Source organism: Adelges cooleyi, unplaced genomic scaffold (genome assembly GCF_023614345.1).
Source record: "Adelges cooleyi isolate 19-005CV unplaced genomic scaffold, UGA_ACOO_1.1 ACOO_flye_CR_arks_rails_tigmint_CR_PRNA_381, whole genome shotgun sequence".
In the NCBI taxonomy this organism is placed as follows: domain Eukaryota; kingdom Metazoa; phylum Arthropoda; class Insecta; order Hemiptera; family Adelgidae; genus Adelges; species Adelges cooleyi.
This window is the reverse complement of record NW_026096058.1, coordinates 1342710-1357187: the sequence shown is the minus strand read 5'-3', so window position 1 is coordinate 1357187 and position 14478 is coordinate 1342710. Positions and strand designations below refer to the sequence as shown.

The 14478-nt window shown below is 37.5% G+C and overlaps 3 protein-coding genes across 6 annotated transcripts in view; 2 read left to right on the top strand and 1 right to left on the bottom strand.

Annotated features, from left to right (window-relative positions):
- LOC126841460 (Kv channel-interacting protein 4-like) overlaps positions 1–14478 on the top strand; it is a 267819-nt gene that overhangs the window by 30293 nt on the left and 223048 nt on the right. The gene's annotated exons all lie outside the window — the stretch shown is intronic.
- LOC126841471 (cuticle protein 7-like) lies at positions 1376–2948 on the top strand. The gene is made up of 2 exons (XM_050577972.1): positions 1376–1515; positions 2335–2948. Exons 1-2 carry the CDS (start codon positions 1504–1506, stop codon positions 2761–2763), a joined length of 441 nt encoding a protein of 146 aa, XP_050433929.1. The 5' UTR covers positions 1376–1503; the 3' UTR covers positions 2764–2948.
- On the bottom strand, positions 7177–13781 carry LOC126841444 (adhesive plaque matrix protein-like). Its single transcript, XM_050577932.1, has 4 exons — positions 13659–13781; positions 12856–13353; positions 8198–8287; positions 7177–7879 (listed from the first exon to the last, which is right to left on the bottom strand). The coding sequence occupies exons 1-4, from the start codon at positions 13668–13670 to the stop codon at positions 7412–7414; spliced, it is 1068 nt and encodes a 355-aa protein (XP_050433889.1). The 5' UTR covers positions 13671–13781; the 3' UTR covers positions 7177–7411.

Below are 14478 nucleotides of genomic sequence, written 5' to 3'. Positions count from 1 at the left end.
AACATATAAAATCTCAGGTATCTTATTCTTGTTTCTTTCACTCGGGTATTGCTCGTGGGGATGAAGGATTAAAAGAATAACAACGAAAAATACACCTTATCGCAATACGGTTTTAATTTTTTTTCTTTTTTTTTATGATTATGCGCATAATAAATCGTTTATTTGACGTGCACATCACACGTGTTGTCTTATCATATTATCATGGTAGAGCTCTGAATTAGATTAAAGAACTTATAAATAATATATCTCTTAAATGTCTAAAACGTTTTCGTTTAAAAGCTTAGTGTAGCGTTTGCACTTTTAGAAATGTTTCTATGCTCAGGCTAAACCTATAAATTCATTTTAGCTTATTCATAGCTTCGTTTTAGATATATATATAATCATTGTCGGTAAATCACTTTAAGACTCTTGTTGGTAACTGGTTTTCTCGGTGTGCTTTTATATACATGCAAACCGTTTAATATCTTAATTTGTCGTCATTCGATTAGTTGCTGAGTCGGTGGTTGGAATTTTTTTTTGGAAATAACACTTGAACCATAAAAATATAAGACTGTATTCCCCTCTGGAGATGTATCAACTTCTTGATGATATTTTTAGTAGGGCGAATAAGAAAAATAGCCACAGAAAACTCGACGGGCCGTCAAAGAAAGTTAATCGTTTCATTAATCTGACTGCTTGTCTACTTATATTACAAAGTAAACTGCTGGGGTCTCTTTTGAAATGAATCAAGTAGAGAATATACCGGTGACTAAATTGAGTTTTTCGTTGGCTAATGTACTTTTAGAACAGTCACTTTACACAGCAACTAATAACCATTGGACCTAACCTCACATTATAGAGCTGTAATTGTGTTTTTGTTGTTGATAGGATTCCAGACTTTTCTCAAATGTCAACGTTTGAATTGCTTACAAAATAAAGACATATAAGTGGCTGTTTTTGTTTTGTGGGGGTAGGAGCACAAGCTGAATCGCCTTTAAACGGCCATTTCTCAAGACAATAGCGTGTGTAATCATTATGGTATTAATGGCAAACCAATTAAAAAAAAAATAAATAAACCCATACTGCTTTCTGTATGCAACACAAAACTAAAAAGAAATGTGTAACGCACAGGGTGTGGTGCGACAAGACCGAACAAGGCGTGGGATAAAAACGTTTATCCCCAGACGAGATAACAACACTATATTATTGTGTTACCACATTTGTTACAGAAACGAAACAGAAATAATCATAATAATAGTAAATATGCGCACTTCTCCTGCCCCTCAGTAACCGGTTACCAGATACCAGATACCGCAGTTGACGTCGGCGGCGATTGTTCGAAATCCTACAATAATCCTATACAATATCGTTGCCGCTGTTGTTGTTCTGGAAGGGATGATATTATTACGGTTAAACTTTTAGCCTACCTATAAATACCGTGTCGGCCACAACCGTTTTCATCAGTTCATTATTGTGCATTTTACACATCTACCACATCCATTCCAATCCAAACACACACACACAATGGCCGCCAAGGTGAGTTCAAATTATTGTTGTACTATTTTTTGCTTTTGTTTTTTCAATAACAGCTGTCGTTTTGTGTCGATTGGCTCCATAGAACGGTATCTCCCTAGTTTATAATATGTCTTATCGCTCACTTTGTTCTTCGGTTCAACTATATCGTGGCATTTGACATAAAACACAAATGGGCCTTTGCATACATATAGTTTGATCAACTAAAATATTATCAACTGTCATTATATAGGGGCACGATAAATGTCACATTCGGTCGGTTGAACTATTAGCTTAGTTATTCCAACTATGACTTTATTGTATCCGTCCTATGTAATTAATAATTATTATTTTGGTCGATCCAACTTCTTTAAACTTTCGCCATAACTCGGAAAAAGTAACTTTAGGAGTTTATCTAGAAACCCTTAATACATTTTTTCACTTGAAACTCATTCGGCATATCCAAAATTAGATACATTTTTGTCAAATATTACCTAACGTTTGCCTCGTTAATAATTAGCCCTTTCCGTCCCGTTTAACCTATCTACCGTTCTCGTTCTAAAAAAATGGCGTAGATTAGAGAGAGGGAGGGGGGCTCGAGATTCTAAAAGCCATAAAACAATCTTAAAACTTAAAATTATTCGTACATAATTTATTTGTATGTCAACAAATCTCACTAAAAATACATCTACTAAAACATGAATGTAGATATTTTGAAAAGCGCTAATTAAAAGGTTTTCAATACCTCAAGACCCTCCCCGTAATCTTGGCTAATGTTTCTTTTAAGAAAAAAAGGCGCTCTGAAGATCGACTAACTCACTGTTTGTTTTTTTTTTCTTACAGTTGATCGTGTTCGCCGCTTGCGTGGCTTCAGCGCTCGCCCAGTACCCTTACGCCGCCCCGGCTTACCCGGCCCCGGCTTACCCCAAGGCGTACGCCCCCGAACCGGCTTACCCGCCGAAACCGTACAGCTTCGAGTACAGCGTCAACGACCCGTACACTTACGACGTGAAGAGCCAGTCCGAGTACGCCGACGGCAACGGCTACGTCAAGGGCTCGTACAGCCTGGTCGAGCCCGACGGTTCCACCCGCGTGGTCGAGTACACCGCCGACGACTACAACGGATTCAACGCCGAGGTGAAGAAAATCGACGGAGGCTACAAGGCCCCGTACAGCGCCCCGGCCTACAAGCCAGCGCCGTACTCCGCCCCGGCCTACCCGGCCGCCTACCCCGCACCGGCCTACAAGCCCAGCCCGTACAAGCCATACTAAGCCGCATGACGCGTGGGTGCCATATTTTCTTCAATCTCTTTGATCTGATATTACACCGACAACAGCTGTCATCGTACGGATGTGCCTTCGTTAATATTACTGTTTTAATATATTATTTTCTATTGTATAAAAATGACTGTGCACTGTACATTACATCGTGTAAATAAAACACTCATCGTACCTTATCAACAGTGTTTTTCATTTGGTTTGTGTTATTTACCATTTATCGTTGATTTTTTAGTTTTTCCTTACCTTTTTGATCAATAGAGTGGTCCACTCAAATTAAGTGCTTCCTGGTACTTGATTTGATTTCGAGGGTTCAAAAAAATATGACTGTCTGTTTATACTTTTCAAATAATTTATACATAATCTAATGTCAAATTCTCAAAAACATTTATGATGAAACGTCTTTGTAATTTATTTATTATACTTAGCCGATTGAGGTTCAAGAGTGGGTAGCTAGTTAAGTGTATGGACATCAAATAACAATGTGAATTATTTGTGACAATTGCATGGTAATTGTATCATAAATTTTGGATTTCGGTTTCTATTCAAACGACAAATTAATACGCTGTCATTAGTTTAGTAGTGTTTAGAGTTTGTCACTTGTTTATCATGATTATATTATGTATGTTGTACCTACACAGACCAGAGCGGCCGATCGTTTTAGCTTTATTATTATTATATGGTACCAAACATAGTATTATAATAATATTACTTTATTACTATTCAGTTAAAATACTAAACGCGGAACGTGGTCAAGTATAACACCCCTACCGAACTGTCCGCAATAATAGTATTTATTTATGTTCGACATGAACGATCATGGGCTGTAATATCATAGCGCCATCGTGTATAGGCAAAAGTCTAATAAGTCGGCTCGTGAAGTTTCTGCGATAACAATACATAATATTTTATATCTACCGGACAACAATCTGTTTGCCGGCTGTACCGTTTTAGCAAATGGTAACTTTTCGCCGGTTACACTACACTGCACCCAACGGGCAACAATGATCATTAATCACTTAGTTCGACCAGTACCAGGGGTGTAGGATTTGCAATTGGACGGCACCTATAACACGGCAGCTATAAAAGCGTTCGAGAAGACCGTAGGTATATAATATGGGAATGGAAGAAAGCAAAAAAAAAAAAATAAGCTAAAACTTCCATTTATCTCTCTCGCCGGCTATTGATTAATCGACTGCCAGGTAATATTATATACCCGCCGAATCACAACGATCGTCAACCCTTTGGACTTTTCCCATTAAAAGGTCCCTGACGATATTCAAACAAGACTGTCTGGGTGTGTGTGTACTGTATTAAACGGTCGGGTGCTTCTCAATTAGCACAGCTACATTGCTTTGTTCTGTCGACTCACTGTGCCACATGAACACGGTTGTCAAAAATATAACTATGAGCACTGAGAAACAATATTGGTCTTGAGACAGGTTTCACACACATGCACCGTACAGCGTTATGCACATTTGTTTGAACGCCAAAGGCCTACAAAGTAAGGGTTAAGTATAGCTTGTCATCATATCATTATAATAAGATAGCACACAACGCGTTAATTATTATTGCTGTTATACATAATACTGTTGTGTAGCAATCGAGTGCCGCGTTTTAATTATCGAACATCTCATAAAAATATAACTTCAGGCTGTCTTGTTAAAACTAATTGCGGTTTCCAATGGGTTTTCTATGCTAATTTTTTAATTAACTTTTACTAAACACAAGAGGTCATTGCAAAACTATATGAAACGTATATAGACGCTGACGGGGGGGTCAACAGATTTTAACAGATCCCGGGATTTCCAGGTTAGTAGGTATTCCTGAACGAACTTCGGGTTAATTCTTATGGAATTATATTTGTGATTAAAAGTGTACATTTGCAAACTGATGTGGACTGATTATTGGATTTTCAAAGACTGTACATAAACATTCGGTGCACGCTCTAATGCATATTTTTTATTACATCATTCGCGATAAACACATTATATCTATCTATTATTGATCCTCCTCGAGTCGTGGGAGTCGTGATGGCCGGTTAACCGAAATGACCCGGCCGTCAAAAACAGCACATCAGCCGTAGGCACGGCGAATGGACCTTCTGACCTGTTGCTCGTCCCGTTCAAATAGACAACTCACTGATCGTTCAGTATAATATAAATACATTGTCGACAATGATTTAGGGGAAACCAAAGAATATTACAATATAGGTCATCGTTGGACTGCAATACTCGGCCACTGTCTATCTATCGAGTCGATTAAGACATTTTAATTCAATCGCACAGTGCAAATAAAATACTAATAACGTCAAAAGGCTTGCTGTCAATTAAGACGTTATCCGTGTGTGTTTACCAGAGACTAGAAGCGAGAACCGTCAATACCGCCTTAGGCCTTCGAACGGTTGTCAAATGCGGTTTACCTTTTGTCTTTTTATTATTGAAAAAATATATATATATATATTTTTGGTACTACTCTGCAGCTGTTGTTTTATAGACACGACTTCTTATTAATAGTAAAGAGACGTTTTCTAGACACTTTTCTTTTTCTCAAACAATCGTGTCAGCTGTAGTGATGCGACGACTAGATTTCAGAAGGAATAATTATTATTATAATCCCATTTATCCCATTCTGCGTGTTACCATATTTGACTGGGGAAGTTCAAATGCTTCTGAGCACGTGTACCTACATCAGAACCTAAACCGGTATAATGGCCGAAGATGGCGGCCAGCGGGGCGAACGGTCGTGCCGACATTGACCTATAATATGATACAGCGACCGTAATACAGTTTTTACTTTTTTTTTTTTTTTTATTCAATCTCTCTCTATCCACATTCCTTTTCATTAAGTGTATACACTTGTACTTTTTATTATTATTATTATTGTTTTTTACCACCCGTTTGTGGCGGGCGTTACTAACGCAGCACGCGCCAGCCGCTAAGTCTGCAGTTTTTTTTTTTATAAGGATTTCTTTGATATATGACGTTTTGATAATAGCGCTATAATACATGTGCGCTGGACGGTGAAAGAGATAATGATAATAATAGTAATATTATAATATATAGGTATATCATATAGTGAATACTGAATAGACTCGGATAGACGTTATCATAGCTGTTGACTTACGGCAAAGTTTCAACGTGATTTTATACATAAAGCGCGCGGTTAAGGTGTGCGCATGAATTGGTTCCATTATATTATTATAGTTATAATCTGATAAACTTTTGATCTAGTAGGTACAAACTAGTTGTGTTGGTTTTCATGTAGTTCTGTTAGAAAGAAAAAAAAATGTTTGTAGAGTTACATAAGGACAGATTTCTTTGGCCATTGTTACTAATTACTTTTGTTATTGGCTAGAGCTTTTGTTTTAAATATCATATTTAATACAAACTTATTGGTTGCCTATTACAAGTTTTTTTCTTTCAAGGGATTTCTCAGAATATTTGTCGTCAAATAGTGTTATGTCTAATCAATTTATATTCTTTTATCAGTTTTGCCTTTCAGTAAAATGATAAATTATAATTTTTTTTAAAACGTTATTTTTGTAATATTTTGTCAAAAAAAAACAATATCGTTTTAATAATCTACCGGAAAGTAAAATTTAAAAAATTAATATAAAAAAAAATCAATGAAAATTCTGTAAATCTATTTGTTAATTTAAAAATTAAAAAAAAACCGCATCATACACTAGTTTAATAAAACATTAACTTACACATCTGAAGTAGTGTCAATGGACGCCCCCTTCAATCAAGTCGTCCAGCGTTGTAAATAAATTAGCCCTACATTTTTCTTATTGTATATACTAATACAGATTGTAAATATTTTCAAAAAAAAAATCTATTTGTCTATATTATAAATATTTTTACTATAATAAGTATATTTTTTGTGCTTCATATATATAATTATGTACCATTTATTATTATTAAATATTATTTAAATGGGCGTTATTTTGTTGATGCTGATGTTTTTTTAAGATTAATTTTGAAAAAGACTCTGTTAGTTGTTAGGTCAGCCCAAATCATTCTATTAGTAGCACTAGATGACTTTTCCAACGTGGGTGCTGCTTACCGACTGTGTTAAAAAAGCACATTTCGTAGAAATGTTAAAAAAAACTTTAATTTTTACAAAACGTGTATCATTTTTCAACTTTGGCGGCTAAATACATACTTATCACACTGCGGCCATCTTCTTAAGGCTCTACACCACTGTAGTTTTTACCACATAATTTTTAGCTGTGTATAGATATAATACACATACCATTAAATAGGTCTTTACAAAATGGACTAGACGAATCGTCTAATTGATTATAAAATACATAAAGAGTTGATATATGTATATTAAACAGCTGTTGTCAGACTGCTAAACAGAGACTGAGGTGTGGGTTAACAAATGATTGAAGACAAAATCTGGTGTTTGGCAAATGCGTCGAGACGTTTATTTACAAAAATAAATACATGCGTTTGTGTTTCAGCTGTACAGCATCTGCAGCGGTTCAATTTGAACGGCCACGGCCTAACGATTCGAGACAATACAATATATTATAGTATTATTTAAATAACATAATACTAATATAATATATTGCAGTATAATAATAATTTAGTTTAATCATTCATAAACGGAATTGAGAGATGTCAATGTGAAATCAGTACGGTTTGTACGGGCTGGGCTTGTAGGCCGGTGCGGGGTAAGCTGGTGCCGGGTAAGCGGGTTTGTACGCCGGGGCGGCCTTGTAAGCGGGTGGTGCGCTGTACGGGGCCTTGTAGCCTCCGTCGATTTTCTTCACCTCGGCGTTGAATCCGTTGTAGTCGTCGGCGGTGTACTCGACCACGCGGGTGGAACCGTCGGGCTCGACCAGGCTGTACGAGCCCTTGACGTAGCCGTTGCCGTCGGCGTACTCGGACTGGCTCTTGACGTCGTACGTGGACGGGTCGTTGACGCTGTACTCGAAGTTGTACGGTTTCGGCGGGTAAGCCGGTTCGGGGGCGTACGCCTTGGGCGCAGGGTAAGCCGCCGGTGCAGGGTAAGCCGGGGCGGCGGCGTACGCTGGCTTGTAGGCGGGGGCGGCGTATTGGCCGAGAGCCGAAGCCACGCAAGCGGCGAAGATGATCAACTGTAATAGACATGAGTTATTTTTTATTAGACATATTGAAAAATATTATCTATTGAACTTGTGCTCTTGTTACGGCCATTTCCCTCCTTCCCCTCCCCCATGGACTAGTGTCTCTTTAAAACAAAAAATTACTGAAACGTAAGAACGCGAAATTTAACCGTCCGTAATTGGGTTTGGTGTGTTAAATTTTTTACTGCTGTTAAACGCCAACAAAAAAAAAAAACAGACAGTCGACGTTTTACATTTTAGACCACGCGAAAAACTAAAACTAGACTCGAGCCAACGAAATAATATTAAGTCATAAACGGTGTCTCTTACCTTAGCGGCCATTGCGATGGGTTTTGTTTTGCTAATGTCGTGGTACTGAACGGACTGAGACGAGTGACTGGTGATCGAGCCGACCGTCGCCTAGGTATTTATATATGCTAAAAAGTTCACAGTTCCCTGAACCCTTCCAGGCCACGCACACTCCACGGACACTTTCAAACGGTCCAAACCGGTTGTGTGATGAACATGTGTGTGTGTGTGTTAAAAAGGTACTATACGCCAATGGCCGTATCCACGGTAATGTATGGTAGCGTATCAAGGCTACGCCTTTCGGGTTAGAACTATATTCGATTTGGAACAGTGGTGTGTACGTTTACCTTGTCTTGTTCCGAGTTTGCACGTGTAAGCTGATTATTGCCGTTTAAAGTTTAAACGGTATCCGCCGACAAGTGTTCATGGCAACTTGTGTTTCTTCACATATTATTATATTTGAATACCGCCGACCAACAGCCTAGCCGGTCAACAACAGCCGCCTTTGTTGATCCTATATTTTGTTTGGTCAGCTAATCATTTTTGGCAGCCAACAGAATATTGTATAGTATTTTTTATATATGCCTTCATATATATATACATATATATATATTGTTTTGCATTCGACCTGTCGGTTAGGTTCAACGACAACAGTGTAAGGTACTTTTTAAATTTTGTTTCAAGGTAAGCTTTTCAATTTGATTTTCACGCAGTACCGTTTTATCTAATTGAAATTGGTATGATATCATAATTATTATTTAACTATGTAGGTTATACAGCGGTTTATAATAATATATTATCTTGTAGTTTAAAGGCCAGGGTGATCTGTCAGGTGCGGTAGCCAAGATCCCGTTGTACCGGCTGTATGTTATTTATTCAATTAAATTGATCATGATTAATTGCTATCGTTGCCGGACCGAATATTATTTTCTAGGCCGATGTACCATAAGACCAGTATTCAAACATAAGCTTGGAAAAAAAATAGTTTCTATATTTGTTAAATCAATTAATATTGTTTATAGACAATATTATCGTGCAAACATGTGTGTGTACAGCTTTGAGTAGAATGTATACAATCACTGTTTTAGTGTATTGGAAATTGTATGCTGTAGAAAATATAATATCCCAAAGCTAATAACATTTTTTTTTTTTAAAGTTGACTCGTAAGAAATGTAAACTTTTTAAATATTTATTTTGTTTTGTCCAATTTGCTTGTATTTTTTTCTTTAACATAAAACATACGTGTATAGAAGTATTACACGCCAAACACTAATCGGTGAAAGAGTAACAATTATTGAACGCCAAATGCCGAAACGGGCGAAGGGGCTATCAAACATTATGTAAGACTAATATGTTGCTGTACACACACACCTGTTCGAAAATTCTGCTGTTTGGTAACAGCCGAGAGCTGCAGCTGTCTTATGTTATCGTTTGTTGTCTTATCTATAAACTTCATCTCGGTTGTTATGTGTACAATATTTTCATAATACTCAACTGTTCGTGGGAATACTCGAAAATCGCGGATCGATTATTGGAAGACAACACCCCTTAGGGCACGGTGTTATGCTAAGTATAAGGCCGCTGTTTTGCCACACCGACTGTGATCTTGGACGTCCAACCTCGTCAAGTTCATGTGTGTTGTATACACGTCATTTTTCGGACCTCGGGTTGCGTTATACAATATCATATAATTACAATAATTATTAACATTAGGTGTATATGATGATTATTTCACCTAATGCCACACGTCTAGTCCTACGCCGATGGGCGGTGAACGTCCGCCTTGACCCTAAAAATCTTCTGGACAACCGATTTGTGATTTACAAGCCATCGATTAATAAAAATCAACGATTGTTATTAAATCGTGCGCAGCGCTTGAGTGTGTACAATACAGTAATATTAGTAGGCGCGAATAGCCTTAAACTGTTCATTTACATGGAGGTTACAACGATCGGGTGATTATATTATTATTAATCTTTTGTCGGTTGGTCGAAAACTACCCGCCCCCTCCCCCCACAGCCTATAAGAAATCTGTAAAATTTCAGATCCACCTAGATTAACTCTAAATACATCCTATTGTTTGCATTTGACTAATTAAAATTAAAAAAAAAGAAGGCGTTTGAAGCTGAAATATGACACTTCAAATGACACTCCTTGGATATTTTGAAGATGCTAATTTTTGAAACCGATAACTCGCTAAAATAAAATTTGATCATGAATATCTAAAAAAAAATGATTTGCAGAGTGTCTTATTTTAGCTTTAAGAATTTATCGAATTTTTAATTTAGTTTTAAATTAGAATTCGTTTAACAAAATGTTAAAAATTGTCCCATGTTGATCGAATGCAAAAACAAAGAAAAACACAAGGCTGTACTTAGAGTTAAGGACATGCCGTCTTAGAGTTTTCTTATTCCAATAGACTACCATAAATAATTGTGATTTTACTATCAATAAAATCGCGATAAGACCAAAAGAAAACAGGTTTCCGGGGTAACACGACCAAACAAAAATAAGCTACATCTTTAAGCTTCTGCCGTGCATACCTACCAAATTCGAATAGGTTCATCTAGACAACCGAACAAACATAACGAGTACAATTTAGGGGAAAATTAGATATCTCGCTATCGGAGGGCAGAATGCCAATTTGTTCTATTTTCAATTGCAGTACATAATATGACGCTGATATAAGATATGTATCATAGTGTTACAGCTTACTATTGGAATTGCAGTGGTCCAAGTCAGAGATTATAGAGAGGGTTTCGGTTAGCATTTTCAACGATTACATTGCTACAGGAATAACAGGCCATCTGGTAATGCATCTGATGTGTGTCCTATCGTCGAGTGTGCACAAATTTCAGCCCATACGGATGCGGCTATTGTAAAATCGCAAATTCTTGTTATAATATTCTCAAACACACAAATTAGGTGGGCGACGTTGCAATATGCGTTCATGTGCGTTTAGGCGGCCACACGGCTTGTGAGCTTACGCTCGGCCGAGGGACATTCATTATACCTGTTATGTGCGTTGTTATTATTACCTTTATGTTATTATACATTATGGTGGACGATAAATGCCTATCCGGTTGGGTTTTCAAGGAGGAATGCGCTCGGCGATTGGCGAATTGCATTGCACATTATTCGGTTATTTATGTGTGGTTGGAAAGTTGGACGTGAACTGATTAAGCGACACGGAGGTCATTCCGTCAAACGTACAACAACAATATAATAATAATAATATTCGATTAGACCGTGTACACTTAGGCACACGATCACGATATTTCCCTTTTTCGTCTTTGGCTATAACAATATGTATACACATAACAATATTATACTATGTTGAGCACTATCCGCCTATAATAATAATAATAATAATAATGCACGGTCGTGTCTGCAAAGTCGACAATCCGTTTTGTACCGCTTAAATGATTGTCAACGTTTTGAAAATGAAAAAAAAAAGATCATAGAAAAGCCTAAAATCTGCCCGCAACACTGGCGCCATTTTTTTGACAACCCAACTTGTACAAGGACACAAGTTGGAGACAGTTGACAAGAAGAAAAATCTAAATTGTTATTTTAAAGCAATTACATTGTTTCTCTTTTTAAATATGCATAACGCAATACATTTTAGTATGTACACAAGTACATTAGTCATTCACTTGTTTATATTTAAAAAAATACAAAAAAAAAATGATCAATTTATATAATTTTTTTTTATACCAGCATTTCTATTGAATAAAAAAATATTTTTTCTTTGCACAAAACGTGCGATTGCATTAACAACACAATCTGTTGTAACATCTGCTTTAGTAGTCACCACGTTATTTTTAATTAACATCCAAATATTCGTCTTGACTGTTAAATATTATAATATGAACTAAGGTTCGTTGAATGGTATTAGCAATAAAAAAAAAACTTAACATTAATTGTGCGCCGCAGTGAATATTTTTTTAATTATAAAACGCGAATACACTGTACGTTAAAACGATATTTCATTTCGAGTGTTGTCAAGTTGAACTAATTAAAAATCAGCTAGTGCCGTTTCAGGGTAATTTACAAACATATAAATACTTGTTAATTAACAGTATTGACCTCTTTATTGCAGCTGTTGCAACGTCTGATGCATTTCTTGTCACGACGTTCACCTCTGACAGAGTTCATATGTATTGTTTTGTACAAATATAATGTAACGCGGTTAAATTAAATAAAAAGCCGTAATCATGGAAAAAAAACTATGTTAATTGAGAAACTAAAATGGTTTATGTCAGGCTTTTTTTTTTTTACCTTTATGCCTAAGCTAAGTTTGCGATAAGCATTGACAGTGTCATGTTATTAGAAAAATAACAATAATATACATGTTATAATATTAATAATTGTACACCATTAACCGTTCCGTGTAGCCAAACGTCTTACAAGACGTGTAATCTACACGATGGCTTGAGGCACGAGGACGAGGTAAGTCAGACAGAAACAAACAAACAAAACAAATTATGATTGTGATTCGTAAAATACGTCGAGCTATATATTTACACACGTTTGACAATAATGTTGTTGGCAAAACGTACAGAACGAGATGAGGAAGAGAAATGACTTGACGGCCTGAATGCCTGGCGCGGCTGCTCGGCCAAGATACACAAGAAGGAGAAGATCACCGGCTCAAGACGTTAGACGCCTTAGTAGGCCTTGTACGGGGCTGGTTTGTAGGCCGGTGCTGGGTAAGCTGGTGCCGGGTAAGCAGCTGGTGCTGGGTAGGCTGGTGCTGGGTAAGCAGCCGGTGCTGGGTACGCGGGTTTGTACGCCGGGGCGGCCTTGTAAGCGGGTGCTGCGCTGTACGGGGCTTTGTATTCGCCGCCGACTTTCTTCACCTCGGCGTTGAATCCGTAGTTGTCGGCGGTGTACTCGACCACGCGGGTGGAACCGTCGGGCTCGACCAGGCTGTACGATCCCTTGACGTAGCCGTTGGCGTCGGCGTACTCGGACTGGCTCTTGACGTCGTACGTGGACGGGTCGTTGACGCTGTACTCGAAGCTGTACGGTTTCGGCGGGTAAGCCGGTTCGGGGGCGTACGCCTTGGGCGCAGGGTAAGCGCCGGGGAAGCGGGCGGCGGCGTACGCTGGCTTGTAGGCGGGGGCGGCGTATTGGCTGAGAGCCGAAGCCACGCAAGCGGCGAAGATGATCAACTGTAATAGACATGAGTTATTTTTTATTAGACATATTCTATTTGAAAAATATTATCTATTTGAACTTGTACTCTTATTACGCCCATTTCCCTCCTTCCCCTCCCCCATGGACTAGTGTCTCTTTAAAACAAAAAATTACTGAAACGCAAGAACGCGAAATTGGTTTAATCAACGGTTTGTTGATTGGGTTTGGTGTATTTAATTGTTTACTGCTGTTAAACGCCAAAAAAAAAAAAAAAATAGACAGTCGACGGTTAACGGCGAAATAGCACTGGAGTTGTTAAACTAAGTATCAAAAGACTTACTTTAGCGGCCATTTTTTTAAATTTTTGGTTGTTTCTGGTAGTGTATGTATGAAATGCGATAGAGCGACTGGTGATTGTAAACGATGCGTTAGCGGTATTTATATGCTGAGAACTTTGCGCCAATATTTTCTATCCATTCCAGACGATCGGCCCTACTCTCCCTCCAGACACTTTCGACAAGACTACCGAACCGGTTACAATATGTTATAATATTAATAATAATAATGCACCGCAATCGGTTTTATTCGACGGTGTAATTACCGCACAATGCAATTGAACGTATTTGACCGGCGGCGGCTAATGGGTTGGATAAAAAAAAAAAGGGGGCAACCTCGAATTTCCAGTGTCCATTTATTGTGTAAAGATCAAATTCTGTCAACGTTTTGGATAAATTAAAATTTCAATTTTTTTTTTGTTGTTGCATAACTACACGTTGCAACTTGCTTTGGGCTGTCTTCAACACTACATTGAAAAATACAAAATAAATATTGTTTCTCATATAACCGTCTTTTCTGTTTTTGTTTGGTTGATCTAAAAATGAAATACACTTAATATTGTACACGATATTACAACACTCTTGACAAAAAACGGCTGTACGAAATAAACGTTTGCCCAATCCAAAGTTATTGAATCTGTTTGTACTACTTTGTTTTACAAGCGAAGGCAAGAGTTGTGTTTTGGCTTACATTGTTTATAATAAAATATGCTTAACTACTTTTAAGGGTATTTATCTCGAGTATATTTAACAACCCTCCAATTATTAAGATAAACGCGTTTTACACAATTCAAACAAAACCGAATAAATTATTTTGCCCAAGAC

What these genes read in the sequence shown, in the direction of transcription:
- LOC126841444 (XM_050577932.1), bottom strand. An exon ending in ACAAACCAGCCCCGTACAAG is followed by an intron (nt 8,288 to 12,855) that starts GCCTACTAAGGC and finishes ATAAATACCTAG; the next exon opens with GCGACGGTCGGCTCGATCAC. An exon ending in CCATCGCAATGGCCGCTAAG is followed by an intron (nt 7,880 to 8,197) that starts GTAAGAGACACC and finishes TGTCTATTACAG; the next exon opens with TTGATCATCTTCGCCGCTTG.